This window comes from Taeniopygia guttata, chromosome Z (assembly GCF_048771995.1).
Source record: "Taeniopygia guttata chromosome Z, bTaeGut7.mat, whole genome shotgun sequence".
NCBI classification, from domain to species: domain Eukaryota; kingdom Metazoa; phylum Chordata; class Aves; order Passeriformes; family Estrildidae; genus Taeniopygia; species Taeniopygia guttata.
This window is the reverse complement of record NC_133063.1, coordinates 62,873,849-62,893,384: the sequence shown is the minus strand read 5'-3', so window position 1 is coordinate 62,893,384 and position 19,536 is coordinate 62,873,849. Positions and strand designations below refer to the sequence as shown.

General features: G+C 36.5%; 1 protein-coding gene across 7 annotated transcripts in view; it reads right to left on the bottom strand.

Annotated features, from left to right (window-relative positions):
* PRUNE2 (prune homolog 2 with BCH domain) overlaps positions 1 to 19,536 on the bottom strand; it is a 135,439-nt gene that overhangs the window by 81,845 nt on the left and 34,058 nt on the right. For all 7 annotated transcript variants that reach the window (XM_030258582.4, XM_030258584.4, XM_030258583.4 and 4 more), the window contains exons 5-6: positions 13,986 to 14,138; positions 11,458 to 11,552 (exon numbers count right to left, since the gene is read on the bottom strand). In XM_030258582.4, the coding sequence (XP_030114442.4) occupies positions 11,458 to 11,552; positions 13,986 to 14,138 (248 nt within the window). The remainder of the gene's footprint in view (positions 1 to 11,457; positions 11,553 to 13,985; positions 14,139 to 19,536) is intronic.

Below are 19,536 nucleotides of genomic sequence, written 5' to 3'. Positions count from 1 at the left end.
AGGAAAGTATAATTTACACACTGCCATGCAAGCCCCAGCAAATCAGTCTCATAGCAAGCAAAGCGAAGCATTTCAGTCTTCACAAACTCCCAGGAGAGTGGGAAATACACATATACTCAACTAAGTGCCACAACTATATGGGCTGAACCTGAATAAGCAGAATTCAGTTTAAAAAAAATGGAATGATGGGAGAATATGAATATTTTCATTGCCTTTTTTTCTGTTCACTCACTGTGTGTTTACCATAAATTAGACCTGCTGAGAGTGTAATGCTGAGCAACCCATATGGCAAATACTCAACTGAGAGATGTGAAAGGAAAATCACTTTTTTATTTCTGAATTATATCTAGCCCATTTATTTAGAAAGTCTTCTTTAATAGCAAATGTTCAGAACCAACCCAGATAACACTATTTATATTAAAAAATACAAGGTAACATACCTTTTAGACTAAAACCAATGTATTTTCAGAATATGATTCAATATGTGATGAAATAGGAAAAAATTACACTTAAATCAGTGTTCAGTTAAGATTTTTGGTTCTAAAACACAATTACCAATTCTTGGTTGCAAAGTTGCCATTCACTCAAACTCATTCTCAAATCCTTCTTCCAGTGAAACAATCTACAACTAGTCTAAGCCCATGGTGTTCTACCAATTGTAGAGATGACCTAACAGTTCCCATTTGAGGTACAAAATTAATCTATTCCAACTTTCTTCCTTACTAGACCATGGCAAACACTGATGATGACAAAAGCATGCACAGAGGGCTGTCATCCATGAAACCTAAAAAAAATCAAGCTCTACATGTGGAATTCAGGCACAGACTGCTGACCAAATCTCTCTGGCAATCTTGCAGCAGGGAAAATAAAGAAGAATGGACTGAAAATGATTCCTTGTAGATCTTGTTCACTCTTACCTTTTTTCTTCTGTAAGTCTCAGTGTTACTTTCCCCTCTCCCCCCTGACCCCCATAAAGGATGGAGAGAGAATCAAGTTTTATAAAATTTCTCTGCAATTGTGACTATGGCAAGAACAGCAGCAAGATGGGAAGGATAAAATGCAGCCAATTTACAATATATCTAGCAGTGACATTTGCCCCCCTGTAAAAAGTGCCAGAACCCACAACAGATACCAACCATGATACCATTGTTGGTATCATGCTACATAAAGGTAGCACCCAGAGAAAGAGAATTTTTTTCCAAGGGCTTTAGTCATTCATGCAACGGAGGAAGCAAAATCGTTCAGCAATGAAGACAAGAGATTTTTCAAGTTCTCTGTTTCATTGTACTACCAACTCTATAATCCTGTTTGACCTGAGCCACAAAATAAAGCAGGCCCATATTCAGACATATTAACTCTTTCTCACAGAACTGTGAGACAGCCTCCTGAAGCGTGAAAAGGTTTTATATATGCCTCAATTCCCTATAGCTGTAATGCAAAACATGGTAATTTTTCATATTTGGGGAAGATAAAATAAACAGCTGCTACTGTTGTGCTCTAGCATAAACTTGGTGGCCTCAACAGGTTTTTCCTCACCCGCCTAAGGGCTGTGTTTGTATTCTGTTTAGAAATAAGAATTCTGGAAGGCAGACACTCAATAGGCATAAGAAATTCAGACACATTGAGAGCTACATGATCACAGCTGAATAAAGTATCCTGTTCTGCTTGTGTCTTAGGTTTTTTGCTTTTGTGGGTTTTTTTTTGTTTTGTTTTGTTTTTTAGTCTAAACAGTAATAAAAACTCTCTGGCTTTGTACAAAATCCCAAAAATTATGCCACCACAAGAAATGAAAATCTCTCCATCCCTGAATTTTCAGTCAAAGGATGATTTTTTTATTAACCACAAATCACAAGTAAGTAGAAAGTTATGAAATTCAAAATACTGAGATTTATTCTTCTGAAAAAAGTAATTAAGAAAGAAAAAAAAAGCAGTCAGGAAAACAAGAAATGTAGACTTTCCTACTCTTTTTTTTTTTTTTGTAATTAATACATTCAATCTGTACTAAGCAATTTTGTTAAAGATATTGTCTCATTTCAGAAATGCAGCAATTTCAGGACAAAAAGTGGTATGTTCATGCACAAAATTTCTTATGGAGAAAATAATAAAGGTCTTTATCATTAAAGCAATGCAAGACTACCCTGAAGGAATTTTCATTTCACACTTTATCAAATCTATATGGAAAAAGAAAAAATTGCAAAAAAGTAAGATGTTGCAGTATTCACAACATACACAGGAGTTTAGAGTGTTGGTTTTTCTGGCTCAAAGAACCTTCAGATTAGCCTTAATATGTATTCATTTAAATACACAAAGTATTTTATGTACTCAAACAATGCAGCTATGGAGTTACAGAAGAAATTACATTTTTTGGGGAATATCATTCATGCAGCAGCTTTGTGATGAAAACTGCATTTGGGTGGACACACATAGAAGCTGTGAATAATTTTGAATACAGAAGTAGTGATCCTTCTGAGAAAATGTTATATGTCTCCTAGAAAGAAAGGAAAATTGCAGTCTTTGGTAGAATTAGTATTCTTAGCTAATTTGAAAATATGAAAACTCAAATAAGTTCTGAAGGCTTTTAACTTGAATTAATTTGCAATATTTTTATAACTTTTGTGTTATAAATAAAATATATAAAAATGCACATAAAATTAAATAAATCCTGAAGTTTTGGTTAAACAAAACACTTCACATCCTGAGAGTGTATTCAGTTACAGAGTCAAAAAAAAGGATCTTTCCTATCACCATCTAAACAGAGAACACATGTTCATCATAAAAAACATTTCAGAGCACTTGATCTGTCTAATTCAAAATTCAAAAATGTTCCTACATCCTAAAATATCCAATAGTTTCAGGTCTGGGCTTCTGATATATACTAAAAGATATAAAATTCAGTGGTGTATGATAAAAACATAGGGTATTGTAATGTTTACAAGTATTAAGCGTTCATTTACATTAGAGTTCGGAAGATGTTTTAGGACATGCTTTGCCAAATGGAACAAATGTAGTATTTCAAGACACATCAGACAAATTTCATGGAATTTCTACATCAAAATATCACTATTCTAAATAAACATGACATGATTTTAGAAGTGGAGGGATTTTAAGATTTTTAAATTAAAAGCAGAAAAGCTGTCACAAAGCAAAATATTTGTTTAGAAATACATTGTATCTCTCTCTCCACATCCTGTCGACAGAATTCCTGGCTTCTGTAGTACTGGAACACAAACACTAGCAAACTCAAAATGTCTTTTTACTTACAACTAGAGTTACAGTGTAATGTTGGATCAACAGTTCAACATTTTAATTAATTTGTTTCTTACACAATAGCAAAGAAAAAACAAAAACTAAACAGAAGAAAATATAATCTACGCAATATTCCTGTTATCACCCCTAACTATTATCAGTTCTTATATTCTTATGCATTACAGCCAGATTTTAAAATGTTAAATGTTTACGCTAGGTTTTACACTGAATTTTTTTTTTAAGTGCATTAAATTTCATAGAAACAACTCTTTATGCTGAACATTTCTCAAAACAGCACCTCCCGCTGTCAATGTCTATGCCCCATAAGCAGCTAAGCTGAGTGCTACTGACAAGAACAAGAAGAGTATACAAATGATAAATTAGTCAGCTTTGTACAAGTCAGAAATACAGGCCAATAATGATACGGTAGATTATAGCATTTTACTCAGCTGAAAGATAGTGCATATTTTACACTGTATTTCATAAAGAAACTATCTTAATTTATTTAAACACATTTCATAAATGACACAAAAGAAAACAGTTTATCTTTTTGAACAATGTACTTGTGAGCACAAGCACATTTTTACTGTAATGTTAGTAGACTGTTTATGCTCATTCCTTTGATGATTTTCATACCTATTTTACTTTGTTTATTAACTTTTGAACCAAGACTGAACTAAACCATTAAAGGTAAAATTGTAAATTTTGGACCGAATTAGAGCAGATGTCACACTAATTATAACCAATGGCATCTATCAAATTTATTCACATAGCAAAATAAAAATGAAATCCTAAAAACATACCACTGCGCACCTTGCAGTGATTCTACCATTTACCCAGCACATTTTTTAAGTGATACTGCAAGTACAAAAAATTCTGATGCTTCTGACTTACTATCTGTTATGACAGTACTATAGAATAAAATAATCAACTACACCTTGCAAAAATGACAGTTGAATAAATCAGTACATGCTGATTTAGGAAGATTTATAAATATAATGGTCTTATCCAGTTTTTCAAATTCACATTTTTCTCAAATCTCAAGAAATCATAATAACATCCTACATTACTTCATGCAGAAGCATCTCACTGACTGGGGTAACTTTAGCTTGTTTCACCCCCACATCATCATCTGAAATGAATCTGATATGAAAACTATAAGCAATCCTACTAATCACTGTAATAAATGTCATTTTTGTTGACATTTGATTTCACATACTAAATTAGGAAGCACTCTTTTGAATCATAGAATAACCATTAGAAGAGATCTCAAGGATGACCTAGTCCAAACTTTTTTGTAAAAATCACTCTAGACAAGGTGGTCCAGCACCCTGCCCAGATGAACCTTAAAGTGCCTAATGTTAAGGAATACACCACTTCTCTGGAGATTATTCCAATGACTGATTGTTATAATTGTGAAAAATTTTCCTCTTGTGTCTAATCAGAATCTCCTCAGGAGTAACTTGTATGCATTATCCTTCATTTTTTCCATGTGACTCCTTGTAAAAACATTCTGGTTTTTTTGTAGCCACTCGCTAAATACTAGAACCAAGTGTTAAGGTCTCACCTAAGCATTCTTCCCTTATATGTCAGGATTCTCAGCCCTTTGATCACTTCTGAGGCCCTTCTCTCCACCCTCTCCAGCCTGACCATATCTTTTTTGTATAGCAGAGACCAAAACAGACAAGAGTATTCCAGGTGTGGCCTGACAAATGCTGACAAGAATGGGATAATCTCTGCTGCTGATGCCCCTGTTGATGCAGGCCAAGACCTCACTGGGCTCCTTTGCTCCAGCAGCACACTCCTCACTCACACTCAGCTTTTTGCTCACTGGGACTCCCTGGTCCCTTTCCACAGATCTGCTCCCCAGCCTTGTGCTCCCAGCCTGTGCTGCACTCCTGGATTTGTTTTCCCAAGTCTCAGACCCTACACCTGTCCTTGCTAAAATTCAAAAGGTTTTTCTTTGCCCACTCTTCCAGCCTAAACAGGTTTTCCTCCAGCATGACTCTCCCTTCCGAAGTGCTCACTTGATCCCTGAGTGATTTTAAGTGCTCTGGATGACCACATATGAAGACATGAAACAGCATTGGGCTCAACACCAATCCCTGAGGACCCCACTTGTGCCAGGTTGCCAGCTGGAAAAGGAGCCATTTACCCCCACTCTGGGTGCTGTCTGTGGGTCAGTTCCCCACCCACTGCACGGGCAGCTTGTCCAGACTGTCACGCAACAGCTTCACCAGGAGGCTGAGGGAGATGTAGAGAAAGCCTTGGAGAAACACAGGAGACAACATCCATGGCTTGACCCCATCAACCAAACAGCTTACTTGCCCTAGAAAACAATCAGGTTTGCCAAGCACAACTTAGCTTTGGTGAACCCATGCTGGCTTTTCCCAATCACCTGGTTCATCTGACTTGCAATGAATCCTCCCAGAAGGGTTTGTGTCATAACTTTTCTAGGGCCGATAATTCCTTGAGTCCTCTTTTAAGCACCTCTTGTAGATGGGGGTGACATTAGCCTTCTTCCAGTCTTCTGGGATATCTCTTGATCTCCACAACTTCTCTAGGATTATGGAGAACAGCTTCACAATGACCCCAGCCAGCTCTCCAATACTCTTGGGTGGATGTTGTAAGGTACTATTGATTTGCAGGAGCAAATTCCTGTAATAGCCCTTACAGCAATTTTTTCTTCACTGACAGTGGGTCTTGCTTGCATCAACACGGATTTTTTTGCTTCCAGTGTCTGGGGCCCAGCTGTACTGGTGACAACAGAGGTCAAGGAAGTGTTGAGAACTTCTGCCTTCTTAGTGCTGTTGGTGACTAATTCACCTCTCCCATTTAACACTGGGCCAGCAGTTTCCTCCTCAAAGACCCCCTTGTAGTTTTTCACATCTCTTGCCAATTTCATTTCAAGCTGAGCCTTTGCTTTTCTAACAGCATCTCATGCCTTGGTAATGTTCTTGTGGTTCTCAATAGATTTGTAACTCCCATTCTGTCTCTGGCATGCTTCTCTTTTGGTCCCACACACGCTCACAGTTAAACCAAGAAGATCTCATGTTCCACCTACTTCCCTTCCCTTTGAAGGGGGTGAACTGGTTTTGTGCTTTCATGAGAGCTATCTTCAAAAACTCAAAGCAGTGGCTAGCTCCTTTATTCTCCATGGAAGCTCTCCTTTCAATTGAGCTCTGAGCAAGCTGAAGCTTGCTCTTCTAAAATCTAAAACTTCTGCCTTAGTACTAACCTTCAGAGTGCACAACCAGACCCCAAACTCCACAATATTGCTTGGAGATGACCCTCTTAACCTTGACCCAGAGGTATCTGATAGGGCTTCTATGGTCATTGTAGTTGACTTCTGTACATTTGAAGTTCTCCTTAACTTCAAGTGCAAGTTCCCCATCCTCTTCCCTGACTCTCTTTACAAATCACCCTATAGCCATCCATCATATTGCTCCAGTCATGGGAGTTGTTCTATCACATTTCAGCTACTCCTGTGATACTCTAACTTTTGGACTGGACATCGAGTTCCTAGTGTCTGTTCTCCTGGCTCTGCGCATTTGTATAAATGCACATGACGTGCCAGGTCTTGTTCATATCGTGGGAGGCAGCTAAGGAACAGTTGTCACTGTTCTGATTGGCATGGTTTATTTCCCAGTTGGCTGCAATGGCAACCACTCAAAACCACCACTTAAACGCTTCTCCCCACCAGATTCCTGTCATACCTTTAGAGAAAAGTCACTGCAGAGAATTCAGCTTGCCTAACCTCTCCACACCTTGGACTGTACTCATTACAACTGGGGTACTTTGGCTGACCTGAGGCATCAGCTGGACAGCTACTGTCCTCCAGAAGACAGCAGACTGATGTTTAGGCATGAGTACAGTATTTACATTAATGCATGTGTGGCTGCATTACTCAGTCATATGAGGTTATGACTTTAGCCACTTAATACTTCTGAAAATGCAAGTGAAAGTATGTTTAAGCTTTATGCACTATATATGTTATAAATTTTCCTAAGGCAGATAACACACACTGACATTTTAAGACCTTAATTAAGGTTGATTTATTTACAAATGGTATGTTTTCAACTCTCAGAAATGATGTATTTAATGTTTTATTTTTAAACACAATTAAAAAATAATATATAAATATATACATACTGCAAATGTAATACAGATAACAAATTCATTTAAGCCCATTTATGCACATTAGTGACACACCATGTGGCAGAAAGACTAGGACTACAAGAAGACCCCGTGGCGATTTATTTTATATTAAATCCCTAATGGCCTCTTCTCATCTTTGCAAAAATATGCACAAAAGTCCAGACTATGCAGCCATTGAAATGAATGGTTATTTATTTGCTAAACGAGAACCCTATGTTTAATGTTCCTTAGACATAAGGTAGTCTGCAAAAGTCGCATTCCTACAGCTCTATACATCATTTATTTTACATACCCTAACTTCTCACAACAGGCATCAGAAAAATACTTTTGAACTGCATTGCTATTCTAAGTTGCTGAGAATTTTGCTTCCAATTCCATTACTGGAAGATTAAATGCTAACATGTTTACTTGGGGTTTGCTTCTTGGGTTTTTTTTTGCATTAAAAACAAATTCATGGACCAATCTGCCATTTAAAATATGTTTATATTTATACCAAGACAAAAAAGTTCCCAAATACACAATATATATACATAATCATTATAGACAGACCATAAGTTCAATCTTCAAAGACATACGTTGTAATCTCAGTTATTTGGGTGTAATGGTCTACCTAGCACTTGTTTGACATGCTTCAGCTAAGACAGAGGTCCTTGATTTGCTTTACAGAAGTATTAAAAACATCACTTTTCAAAATGTAGAAATAAAATTGCCCAAATTATGAAACACTGCTATTTCTTTCTAATACTACAAAATAGCTTTAAAATTAAAATCTATCTCCAAGATAAGACTATTTTTTCATAGGAAGATGATAAACCGTGCACCCAAAACACTTCCACATTTCTTAAATTTCTGTTGCTGGAACTGCCACTATAAGTTCCTCTGAGGTATAAAGCCACAAAGGGAGAAGCTGTTACAAGAGCTAGAACTTCCTATTAGTACTGTCCCAAACTCATTTGGACTATGGAGGCTACATAAGGACAGCCAAGCTTCCTGCAGCAGCATGAACGTGCAGGTCACTTTCTTGAGGAAACAACACTGGTGACAGCAGCCTCCACTACAGCTCTGACATGTTCTCTAAGCTTTTACAAGTGGCATACAACCCCTACTACCTGGAAACTGTCTTTATGAAGTATGTGGGTGCCATGGCCAGAGGCATGAACCTCCAAAGACCTTCAGAACACCCCTTTGTCTGCCACAGTCAGTAGCAGACAATCACAGAACTTGTTTTCAACTCACTGACCTGCTTCCTCAGGTGGTAATTGATTTTCTACAATTGGAAGTTCTGTGAGCAGTTAGAATCAATTTTCATGAATAAACAGATAAAATACTTAGTCCAACAAGCATATTATGAAACCTGGATTGCTCTCCCAATGCACTACACTTAAAAAAGCAGAAAACAGAGTTTGATTTACAATAGAAGTATTCATTTCTCAGGAATAATATTACTTTCCCAGAAAGCCACGTCGAGAACACATTTCTCATTTCCAAGAGAATTCCAGCTGAGAAGCAGCAAAAAAATACTCTAAGGGTATAACAAAATGTAATAGAAATCGTAACAGAAACTGTAACACATGCATGGAATTTTGCTACAATATCTTATGAGCAATCATTATTATGACTTGGAGAAACTTCAGCAAAGGCAACAAAAATAACTGTGATCTGGGCAGTGTCACTTTTATTTTGTCCTCATGTTAAAAAATGAAGTGGCTACATATGTGAAATCCAACCAGCGTACACTCTGACAGCCAGTCACTGGTGACACCGGTCTGATTTCAATTTACAGCTTTAATGCCACCTAAATCCAGGAAGGCCAGATCCAAAGGTGGTTATCTCAAGAAACACAAAGCTCCCTGTGGACTCTTAGAGAAAACTAAATACAGTCACACAAAATGACTGCCCTACAGAAAGCACTTTAATGGAAGATTCTTTTGCATATTTGTTGATTATTAAGGAAAAAAGTGACTTTATGATACTTCTGAAAAAGCAAAAACTCAAACATGCCAGAGATTCAACACCCGGTGCAAAGCCTGTTATTCATGTTTCCTTAATATTTAATCAGATAATGTCTGTGGAGCACTTTGAGAATGAATAACAGACTACTCCTATCATTGCTAAGAAAATTGTGAATTCATTAAAGTCTGTGTATTCTGAGTTTATAACAGAATTCTAAACTGAATAGACAAGTCTGGACAGTTTTATCATTTTCCTATATGTATTGTGCTTCTCACACTGGGTGAAGTAACTACATGTGATCCCTATCAGTAATAAAACTGAGTAAAAAACCATCTTTTGCTGGACAAGCACCAAAAATGAGGGTGTTTTCATTTCAACAAAGAGCAGTAATGCAGCAAATGCAAAACTCATCTCCATCCCAATAAATTTGCAAACATTATACCTAGGAAAAAAAAATTATAACCCTGAAAACTTAGTCCTTTATGGTTATTCACAGAACAATAAGAGCAAAAAGCAACGGTACTTGCGGCTTCCAGAAAAAAAATCCCATCAGAAATACTAGTAATAAAATTACTTAACATACTGGGACTAAAAATCATCTAGCATCAGTAAAATCTGTTCAGTTTGTTCTTGCAGGCAAATGAATCTCCTCTGCCCTCCACAATGACCACTATGTAAGAAGAAGAACTATGAAACATTTGCTGCTCGACCACCAGATCTTAACACTTCTTGGCGAAGGTAAGTCAGCAACACATGTTACACTTCACTGAAAAAAGGTTGAAAATTTGCCTATTTGAGAGCTTGGAACACCTGCTCTTGACGAAGTCAAATGGTGAGCTCCAGCCAAAAGGAAGACAAGTTTTGAGTTACAATTAATTTGAGCATATAGAGTTGCAAAGACGAGGTCAGACAGATTTACATGGAGCTTAAACCTCTAGAACGCAAGGTCTGTATTCTACATAGTTATCAAACATGATTTAATGCAAAATAAAAAAAAAGAAAATGTAATGCTAAAGCTAGCTCTTAGCTCTGTCCATCATTAACTGAAACAGACAGAATAAAAGAGACAGATTTAAAACAAAAGAAGATGAGCATTTTATAAAGAACTTTATAAAATCCCATTTTCTCTTTTGGGGATTTTTCTTACAATACTCTTTCCCCATCCTCTTTCTGCCCAGCCTCAGCCTAATTTTTACGATCAAATTATGGCTCATAAAGCAGTGCTATTTTGGTGGTAAAGATTGCTTAATATTGAAACAATTAATTGAAAATTAACAGATTCTACTTCATTTCTTGAAGCTTTGCTACCTAATTTGCTTCGTATATTTTAGTATGCAAGGAGAAATCTATGGGTAATTATTAGCTGGATTGTAACCAAAACTTTTTCAACCACAGAAGCATCTTAATTTTTGTAAGATGCATCACAAGACACATATTATAAGAAATCTCTTAGGACATACAAGGCAAGAACTAGTCAAGAGATTTTTTTTTTTTTTAAGCAGCATTTGACGTAAAAAAAAAGTTTTGAATTAGTGCAAAAGTAGATGAAAATTTCTTCTACATTTCAAATACTTCTATATATGTGACCTTCATGCAAATGGAAAGACTCAAAATTACAAATACCTACTATATAAAGATGTTTTTGCTATTGATATTTTCTTCAGACCACTTAGGTTTTATTACTTATCAATACGCCAGTATGCAAACTTCAATCAGAAATAACAGTGTCATGTCATACTTGTTCAGTGATCTAAGCATTCATATTTTTAAAATCATATTTTTACATAATATGCAGCAACATGCAACTCTCTTTCAGATCAAAGTAGAAAGCTCACACCTTCAATTCACCGAAAGGTTCCAATTTATTTATTGTTTTTTAACACACCATGGTACAATCTAAATGGAGAGAAGAATCATAATATCATAATACCATAAGTCAGATAATAAATAGCTACTACTTCTTTCAATGTTCATTAAATCACTGAAAATTCTGCTCATACTGAAAAAAATATTGAGAAAATAACTTGTTCACACTCTTTTTTAAAGAACTATCTCCCATGTGCAATAAGGCTGTTAAACATGTTTGAAGTTCCCTCTTACCTCCAGTGTCATGTACACAGTGCTAATTGCTACTTTGATTTCTCCATCTGAAATCTCCTTGAGATCCTTGAGCATAACCACCTCAATGTTCACACCTGTTTAAGAAACAAATTTCCATACATACAATTATCTACAGCTGATAGATGCACAAACATAAATTAAAAACACAGTTTAGACATTAATGCTGAACTTTCTTTCCGTGTTTCAGGATGAAATTAAAGATAACATTAATATTTCAATGCTTAATGTTTCTAGAGGGATTTTTTTAAGAAAGGAAGAGATTTAATGGAGGATACACACTAACAACAAGTATGAAGAATTGAGTCTACTGCAACACCTGTGTTCCTGTGTGAACAGTGAAATTTTTAAGTGAATGTAATTCCAGATGATGATAAATGTATAGCTAGGCAATTTCTATGGCCTAATATGAAATCACAAATATAAAATTACTTCTGAAATAATTAATATATTGAAAAGCACCTGTGGACTACTATGGCGTTTATGAAATATTCAAAAGAAGGAACATAAGATACTCTGTAAACACAGTCATTCAACCTTTCTGACCTTCTCCACAAATTGGTAACACCAATGGCTTTTTCTTACGTACATCAAATCATTCATGAACTAAGTATATATTCATGTATCATAGAAACATTATCATCAGAAACAATGGTGTAAAACAGGAACTGCAACCAGACCTATGGGTATGTTTAAGCCCAGTGTATTGAAAATCCAAGTGACTAAGTTTCCCTCGTTGGACATGTCTGCCTAAAATGCTGTGAAGAGTCTTAAAACAAATACATATTATGTAGAGGAACATAACTACATCACATGACTGCAACACAGACACAATAGCCAAATGTCTATGAAAACAACACTGCAAGCCATCTATCTCAGTGCAGGGGAACAACTAAAACATCCACCAACCTTTAAGGCATAGCAGTTTAAGATCCACCATGTGTTTGTATAAATTATTTTCAAGAGGGAAACAAATACTAACCTAAGTCAAAGAAATTCATCCTTTCATTACTGTTCCTGTACAGAGTCCAGCTACTGCAGTCAATCTAATGACAAGATGAACATTTACACATCTGTCATTAAAAAAATTTCACAGGTAACCAATAAACTTTCTGGGGGGCTGTAACGTATTGTGCCTTAAATAACAAATTAATTCAGGCCAATAAATCATGATTTTTGCCAGAAACAGAGAAATATTTTGACTGCATTGTCCTAATATTGCCTCAAACAATGAGTATATTACATAAAATATTCAGCAGAGGTCATATCCTTCAAGGGGCTCCTGAAACTCAGCGGCATCCTACTAAAAGAAACGTCATGTGCAATATATGTATATGTTATATGAATATACAGTGAATATGTGCTTTGTAATACACATAAAACCAGAGTTATAAGCCAAAAGAAAAAAAAGAAGAGTGCGTGACCGTGCCCTCCCCATGCCTCATGTAACTGGCAACCAGTACCATGCAGACTAAACCCACTACATATACTTGTCCAAGTTTCACATTTGATATTACAGAAAACTTCCCTGGCAACTGGCAGAACTAAAAACTGACTTCCATAAAAGCCACCTTCCAATCTAGATTGCGTACTGATTACTTGAGTGGAGGAACTTAAAAGAATGCATGTGAACGTTTATAGACTGAACTAAATTACCCTGTAATCTCACTGAAAGAAAGGGCAAAGGAAGCAGCACCTTAAATTCTGTCCTTATCTACCAGACAGGGCAGCTGTCTCAGGCTGATGGTCTGAATTTTGATGACTACTTTTTGCATATGGGCAGATAGAGAACAAATAAAGACCCTGAGTCTGCATGGACCCTATGCTTACCTGATGTATCTAACAGAGAAATATCCCTAGGAATTTAATATTCATTCTTTTGTAAGAAATTGGCAGCAAATGCCAGTAAAATTTGCAAGAGTTATTGCATCGATTTTCTTCAGGCTTTCACAGCATCTCTTCAAATGTCTGCTACTAAATTTTGGGTTCAAACCTTGCCACTTTAGATGACTGAACATTTCTACTTGGTATTTCTATTAGAAGAAATGAAAAGAATTGCAAATTCCCTGCTGCTTCCTTAATTTGAGACTGATATCAAATTGTCTTCACCTGGACAAAGCCCTTAGTAAATCTGGGTCATAACACAAAATCTACTTCCACACCACAGAGGCAATTTCAACACAATTTCTGCCCACGGGCTGACACATTTTTTATGTCCACATGAATCAACATAAATTCTTGGTGAGTACACATTTGTAAAAGCAATTTATAAAATAAATTGTTAACTTTACCTGTAAGAACAATACAAGATTATTTATGAGCTAAGCTGTTCCTCAAAAGAAATCACAATTCTATGATTTAAAATGTAAAAAAATTAAATTTAAATTAATATACAACATTTAACTGTCAATGAAGATAGCACGCTGCACCTATTTTCACAACACACAATAAACCAATATTCTGATACAATTACACAAATAAATTTGTAACAGGTCTGAGAAATGGACTACCTTGGGCATTAAACTGAGTCTCCTGGAGAACAGAGATAATTTCCTCTCGTGGGGGGAGATCTGGAAACTTCTCCTCCAAGACTGACAGTACTTTCTCCTGCTGCTCTGTCATTCTGTCAGCTTCCATAGACATGCACTTGAAGAGGATGCTTCCTGAAACATTGAAAGACAAAAAATCAATGTCTCCTGTAGATATCAAAGAGGTACTACAGAAACAAGAAATTCTACTGTATTGCTTCCCAAACTCATTCCTTCTTGGAGGTTGTTTCCACTGAGAGTTCACTTAGAGGTTTCACATGGAAGCATCCTCCTAACATGAAGCTCCTAAATCACAATTGTCTGCCTCTTCAGAGCCTCTGCTACAGTGAACTACCTGGTCCCAATGCTGCCATGGTGTGCAGCATGCTTTTGTACACTAACATGGCTGTGTAGCACAGCCAGCAGCAGCCGACAGCACACCAGCCTCTATTCTCCTCTCTCCAGGCATTAGTGCTGCTATGTTTTGAAACATAAATCCACATTGTCAACCTTCCTTCTATAGATGTGTCATTCAACTCCTACAATGGAGGACATAAGGAGGACAAAAGGAAGAAGTACTTTACTGTGAGGATGGTGAGCCACCAGAACAGGCTGCCCACAGAATATGGGGATGCTCCACCCCTGGAAGTGTTCAAGGCCACGTTGGATCAGGCTCTGAGCAGTTTTTCTCTGGATTAGAAAAAGGTATGCCTGTTCACGGCAGTGGTGGTTGAACTGAATGATGTTAGTTATTGGTTATTGTGGTGTAACTAATTCTCAATAATTCTTGTCAATGGACACATCAAAAAAGCACCAATTCAGACAATCAAAAATTTAAACTTTAATATAAACACCACCTAGGAAATAGCTTCATAGTGATTGAACTGTCTTACAATACAGAAGTGAGAGTCATGTCTTTTCTGACAACTATGTGCTGCACATTAAGTCACCCCTTTCATTCCCTGGAGATTGGGATTCCATTTACCAATATACCCAAAGATAGTGTTTGCTTCCAATCACTCATAGTAAGCACAGGATAATAAAATCTTATACTTCAGCCTTGAAATCATTTACTACTCTACTGTGCACAAGAATTTCAAACAAATGTATGATTTTATTGCATCATGATGGGTCAATGAGCAATGAAGTACAATAAGTGAGTAAGACAGTTACTGCAAAAGAAGGCTTCAGCCCAGAACAAAACGAGTAAATGAAAAACCTTGACACTGCCACCCTCAATCTCACCAGATGAGCTAGGATCCAAACATCTACTGTATACTCCTTTTCCTTTTCTCCGACAATATAATCAAATGAAATAACAAATAGCATTTCTTCAAAATTCACAAACCACTTGCAACAGAATATAATTAGACCATGCTAAATAAACACACCCTTATTAAACAAATCCTGTGTGGTTTAAACAATAAATAATGCTAAACAAGCCAAAAGCTGCTCCCCATCAAATACTAATTTCTGAAATTAAATACAAATACATGAAGTTCCATTCTGTGTTTCTATTATGGATATTGTAACTGCCAATATTATTTTAATTCACAGCAGCTCTTTATGTCAGTCTTTCAATCACTTTAAGACAATGCTTCTGCTCTGTTTCATAGTATTAAAAAATAAATACACACAGCATGAAAATCATGTATACTGATCCAGATTGATATTTGTAAATTGAGGTACACAATGCAACAAGCAGATTTAAGATTTCTGTGAGTAAAGAACTGATACATAAAGTATCCAGATATCTACACCCATTATCAAAACCTGGTTTTCAGTCCCTCTAACAGGAAGAAAGTTTCTCAACCAGACAGTTCATCTAAAAATATCCCTTTATTCTTGAACTCCATAGCAGATAACAGTGCTTGTGCTACATAAATACTCTTGAGATACATTCTAAAGCTTCCACTTTTCTAGGAAACAGTGGTGACCAGAATGATTGAGACACCCCACAACACGCTTTCAGTCAGCACAGAGCTGCATCTGGATAAACAGCAGCTCAGGGACCAGACTGCACAAAGTATTTTTTTTAGTAAGAGCAATTTCCTGCTTTTTTTTCTTCCTCCAGAAACAGAGAGGGAAATTGCTCATGCACACACAAAGGAAATGGAGACTCCAGCAGAAGTGCTGGATCAACAACGTGGTCAAATTCATCTCACCTACTGGAGCAAGGCTGCAGCATATCCCGTAAAGCCCCCCAGTAGTATCAGGATGAGTTAGGCAGTCTGTCCATCTGCATAGGACCTCAGATACACAACGTATGAAGCTTTTACCACAGCTGTACGTGCTTCAGGGAATGGAATATTAGGGTAAAACCAAGAAGAGAAAACCCTAATACAAACACACAGGAAAATGCAGAAGAACAAGAGATGTAATTTGTATATCCACCCAAGCTCACCAGTTTGGAAGTCAACATGAAGTAACCTTCACTCATGATAGCAGACACCTTAGAAAGGTTTCTAAAAGGCTCTGCTTTTGTCACTAGTGACACCAAAACTGTAGTGCTTGCAACTGATAACTTTTCTACTAGGATGAAAGCCAAAAAAGGATCATTCTCAAATTACTAGGGTGTCAGCAAACCCCAAGATCAACATTTACTTGTCCTTTAATGCTATGATCATTCTTCAATACTCTCCTCATCATCAGGGAAGAAAGGCACACCTCTTCTCCCCCAGGCATCCTCAGAATTCCTGTGAGGGTTAAGATTCCAGGTAGTTTAGAAAAAGAGCTCACTTAAGTTACTTTTGCTTGACCAAAAGTCAGTAGTCTATTTAGCTATGTGCTGTCTTATAAATACCTGCTGTAAAAGCAATATATGGTCTCAGAAATCTCCTGCAGATTTTACTGAGTGTTGGTGCAACTCCCCAAGGGTTTCTGAAAGCATAATGGTGGCTGCTGTCTGCTTATAAGCAGAGAAAAAAAATATAATAGGCAATACAAGATTAAATATTATTTCTTGCGTACATCACACTTTACTGCATTTTTTTTTTCTGAAGAGGTCACTAGAAAATAGGCTAAGGCTCTTTAAAAATGTGCATTTTATTATTTTTTTGCAAAGCAGTTTGGAAGCGAAGCATTAGTTTTGCCAAAAGCAATTGCTGTGCATTAATATTAAACATGATCTAATGAAGGCAGAAGTCGTTTTGGGAAAACATTAAGAACAGCACAAGCATCTCCTGAATTATAAGTTTATGGCTGAGAGAAACAGTACAATGAAAATATAGGCATTTCGCCTGTCAAGGTTTTGTTTCATAACCTGTAAAAATAAAGGTTAGGGAAAAGGGGAAAACCAACAGTCCCTTATGGAAAGTATACTTTAACACTCCTCACACACCACCTCCCCCCAAAAAAAACCTGCAAACCAAAATTGTAAATATATCCAAGTAAGCAATCTTTACTGTAATTAACAGGAAATGCAATAAAGCTGGAATAAAACGTAACTGGGGAAAAAAGAGGAAGAGCACTGCCTCAAAAAAACCTGCTTCCATATATTAAAAAGAAGTGTCAGTCCAAGTTTTGGTGCAGGCCAAAATGATCCTTTCTTCCAGGTATATATATCAAGGATGCATCACTGCAGAGCATGTGGGCCATCTGATCAATGTACAAAAAAAAAAACTGGCCTAATTCCCAAGTACTTAAAAGGGTATTTCTTAATGTTTGTCTGGGTGTCTAGAATAACAAACTAATCTTCTCTACTGAAAGTCAGACTGCCCCAACAGGGCATGAAAAGATCTCAACTACGCAGCTCATCACTAGCAAAAGCAGATTCACATTTAAAAAATTGCTGACATTCTTGCTGGAAATCTGTCTATATTTACATGTTGTGGTTTGCACCTTGTGGCATCCTTCAAGGCCTTATACAAATAAACATAAGGAGGCATTTTTGAGAGTGCATTGACCCAAGATACCTGACAGTGAGTGCTTGGAATAACATCCTTGCCAGCTGGCTGCAACAGAGAATGTAATGATTCAGCAGTTTAATGGATCTTGAGTTTGGCAACAGTCCCCTTATAAACATCTCTTGGGAAATAAAATAATACAGGCCCAGGACTCTGGCAGGTTCTGTAATTGTTTACTTCTGGCACAAATCCAGGGACAGCACAAGCTCTAACTTAAGGCAAATAAGGCTGTATAACACTGATTCTCCAAGCAGGCTCTACTCCAAAGCCCAAGGGTAGAATTAGCTTGTATAATGTCTGATAAGGAGACAAAGATACCAGAAAAGCATTCACCTAAAAAAAAAAAAATCTTTAAATATAAAAATGCCTAAATCAGTAATGTTCAGTTTCACAGGAAATGTCTTTTCTCTTGACTTTTTTTTTTCTTTTTAACATAGACAAGCAGGTAAAGTTTGCTCAAAGTCAAAATTTATATACATAAATATCTGCCCTTTTATTGAAATTTAAAAACTGCTAACAGACTTTAAGAAAAAAGAAGTTTCAAAAACAGTCAACAGACTAAGCTGTCTTGGTCACCACATGATAATTATGAAAGCATGAGATTTTCTTTTATCTTAAAAGTCTCCTAGCAAAACACTCACTTGAAAGTCAGAAAATGAAAGAAGGCCTCCCAGCTCAGAGACTCAGATAACAGCATCTCATAGCATTTTTATGAAAATAAAATCCTAATTCTTAGCCCTCTAACTTTTACTTTGGCCTTCTGTTCTGAACTTCACCCGAAATTCAGACAAACTAACCATATACAGATTTACTGCAAGTAACATTACAAAAAGTGAAAAAACACAATAGAGCCTTTTTGCCGCCTCTGTATCTGTCCCTGTGCTGCTGGGAGAAGTATAAAAGCACCAAGTCTCAAGGGCAGCTGTGTTTTGTTCCCTAGGCTTTGCCAGTCACTTTGCATACCATGTAAAAGAAGGTATGAAGGGACTTTTTATCCACTAAGTTCCTCAAATTTGCTCTACCAAATATAATAATCAAAATGTAATTACTCATTGATTTAAAAAAAATTAAAATTAGCTACTATATTCCCCAAAACTGCAAGTGCTATCTCTAATGCAAACACTAATAAAAGCACTTTATTTTAATCTGGATACATATTAGAGGCACAAATCATGTTGATACATCCATATACAGCACTCAAACACGTTCTTGAACAGTATTCAGACCTCTCTGACTCTCCACCAACAAACAAGTATCTGATACTCCCCCAAAACCCTTTTTTTGTTCTGCCTCCAAAACCAATTATTATGCTTGGTCATTTGCTTAGATTCCTGGTGAGCTACTCAACAGAAATTTGGAGCTTACAAAAATGTTTCATGGCAGGTCAACTAAAGCTTGTTAGCATGGAAAGATACTGTAAGGGCAGGCTAAATGCTGCCCTACTGTTAATTCTTATCCTGTAGAATATTTTTTTTAAATTAATCTTTCTGACTTCTTATAACATGTCTATTAGTTATCACAGTGATGAGTACAATGGTTTACCAAGATTCTAGTTACTTCTCAAGTCAAATGTAGACAAGTTTTCATAATCCTCATTAAACATGCCCACATTAATTTCTTAAAAGGAC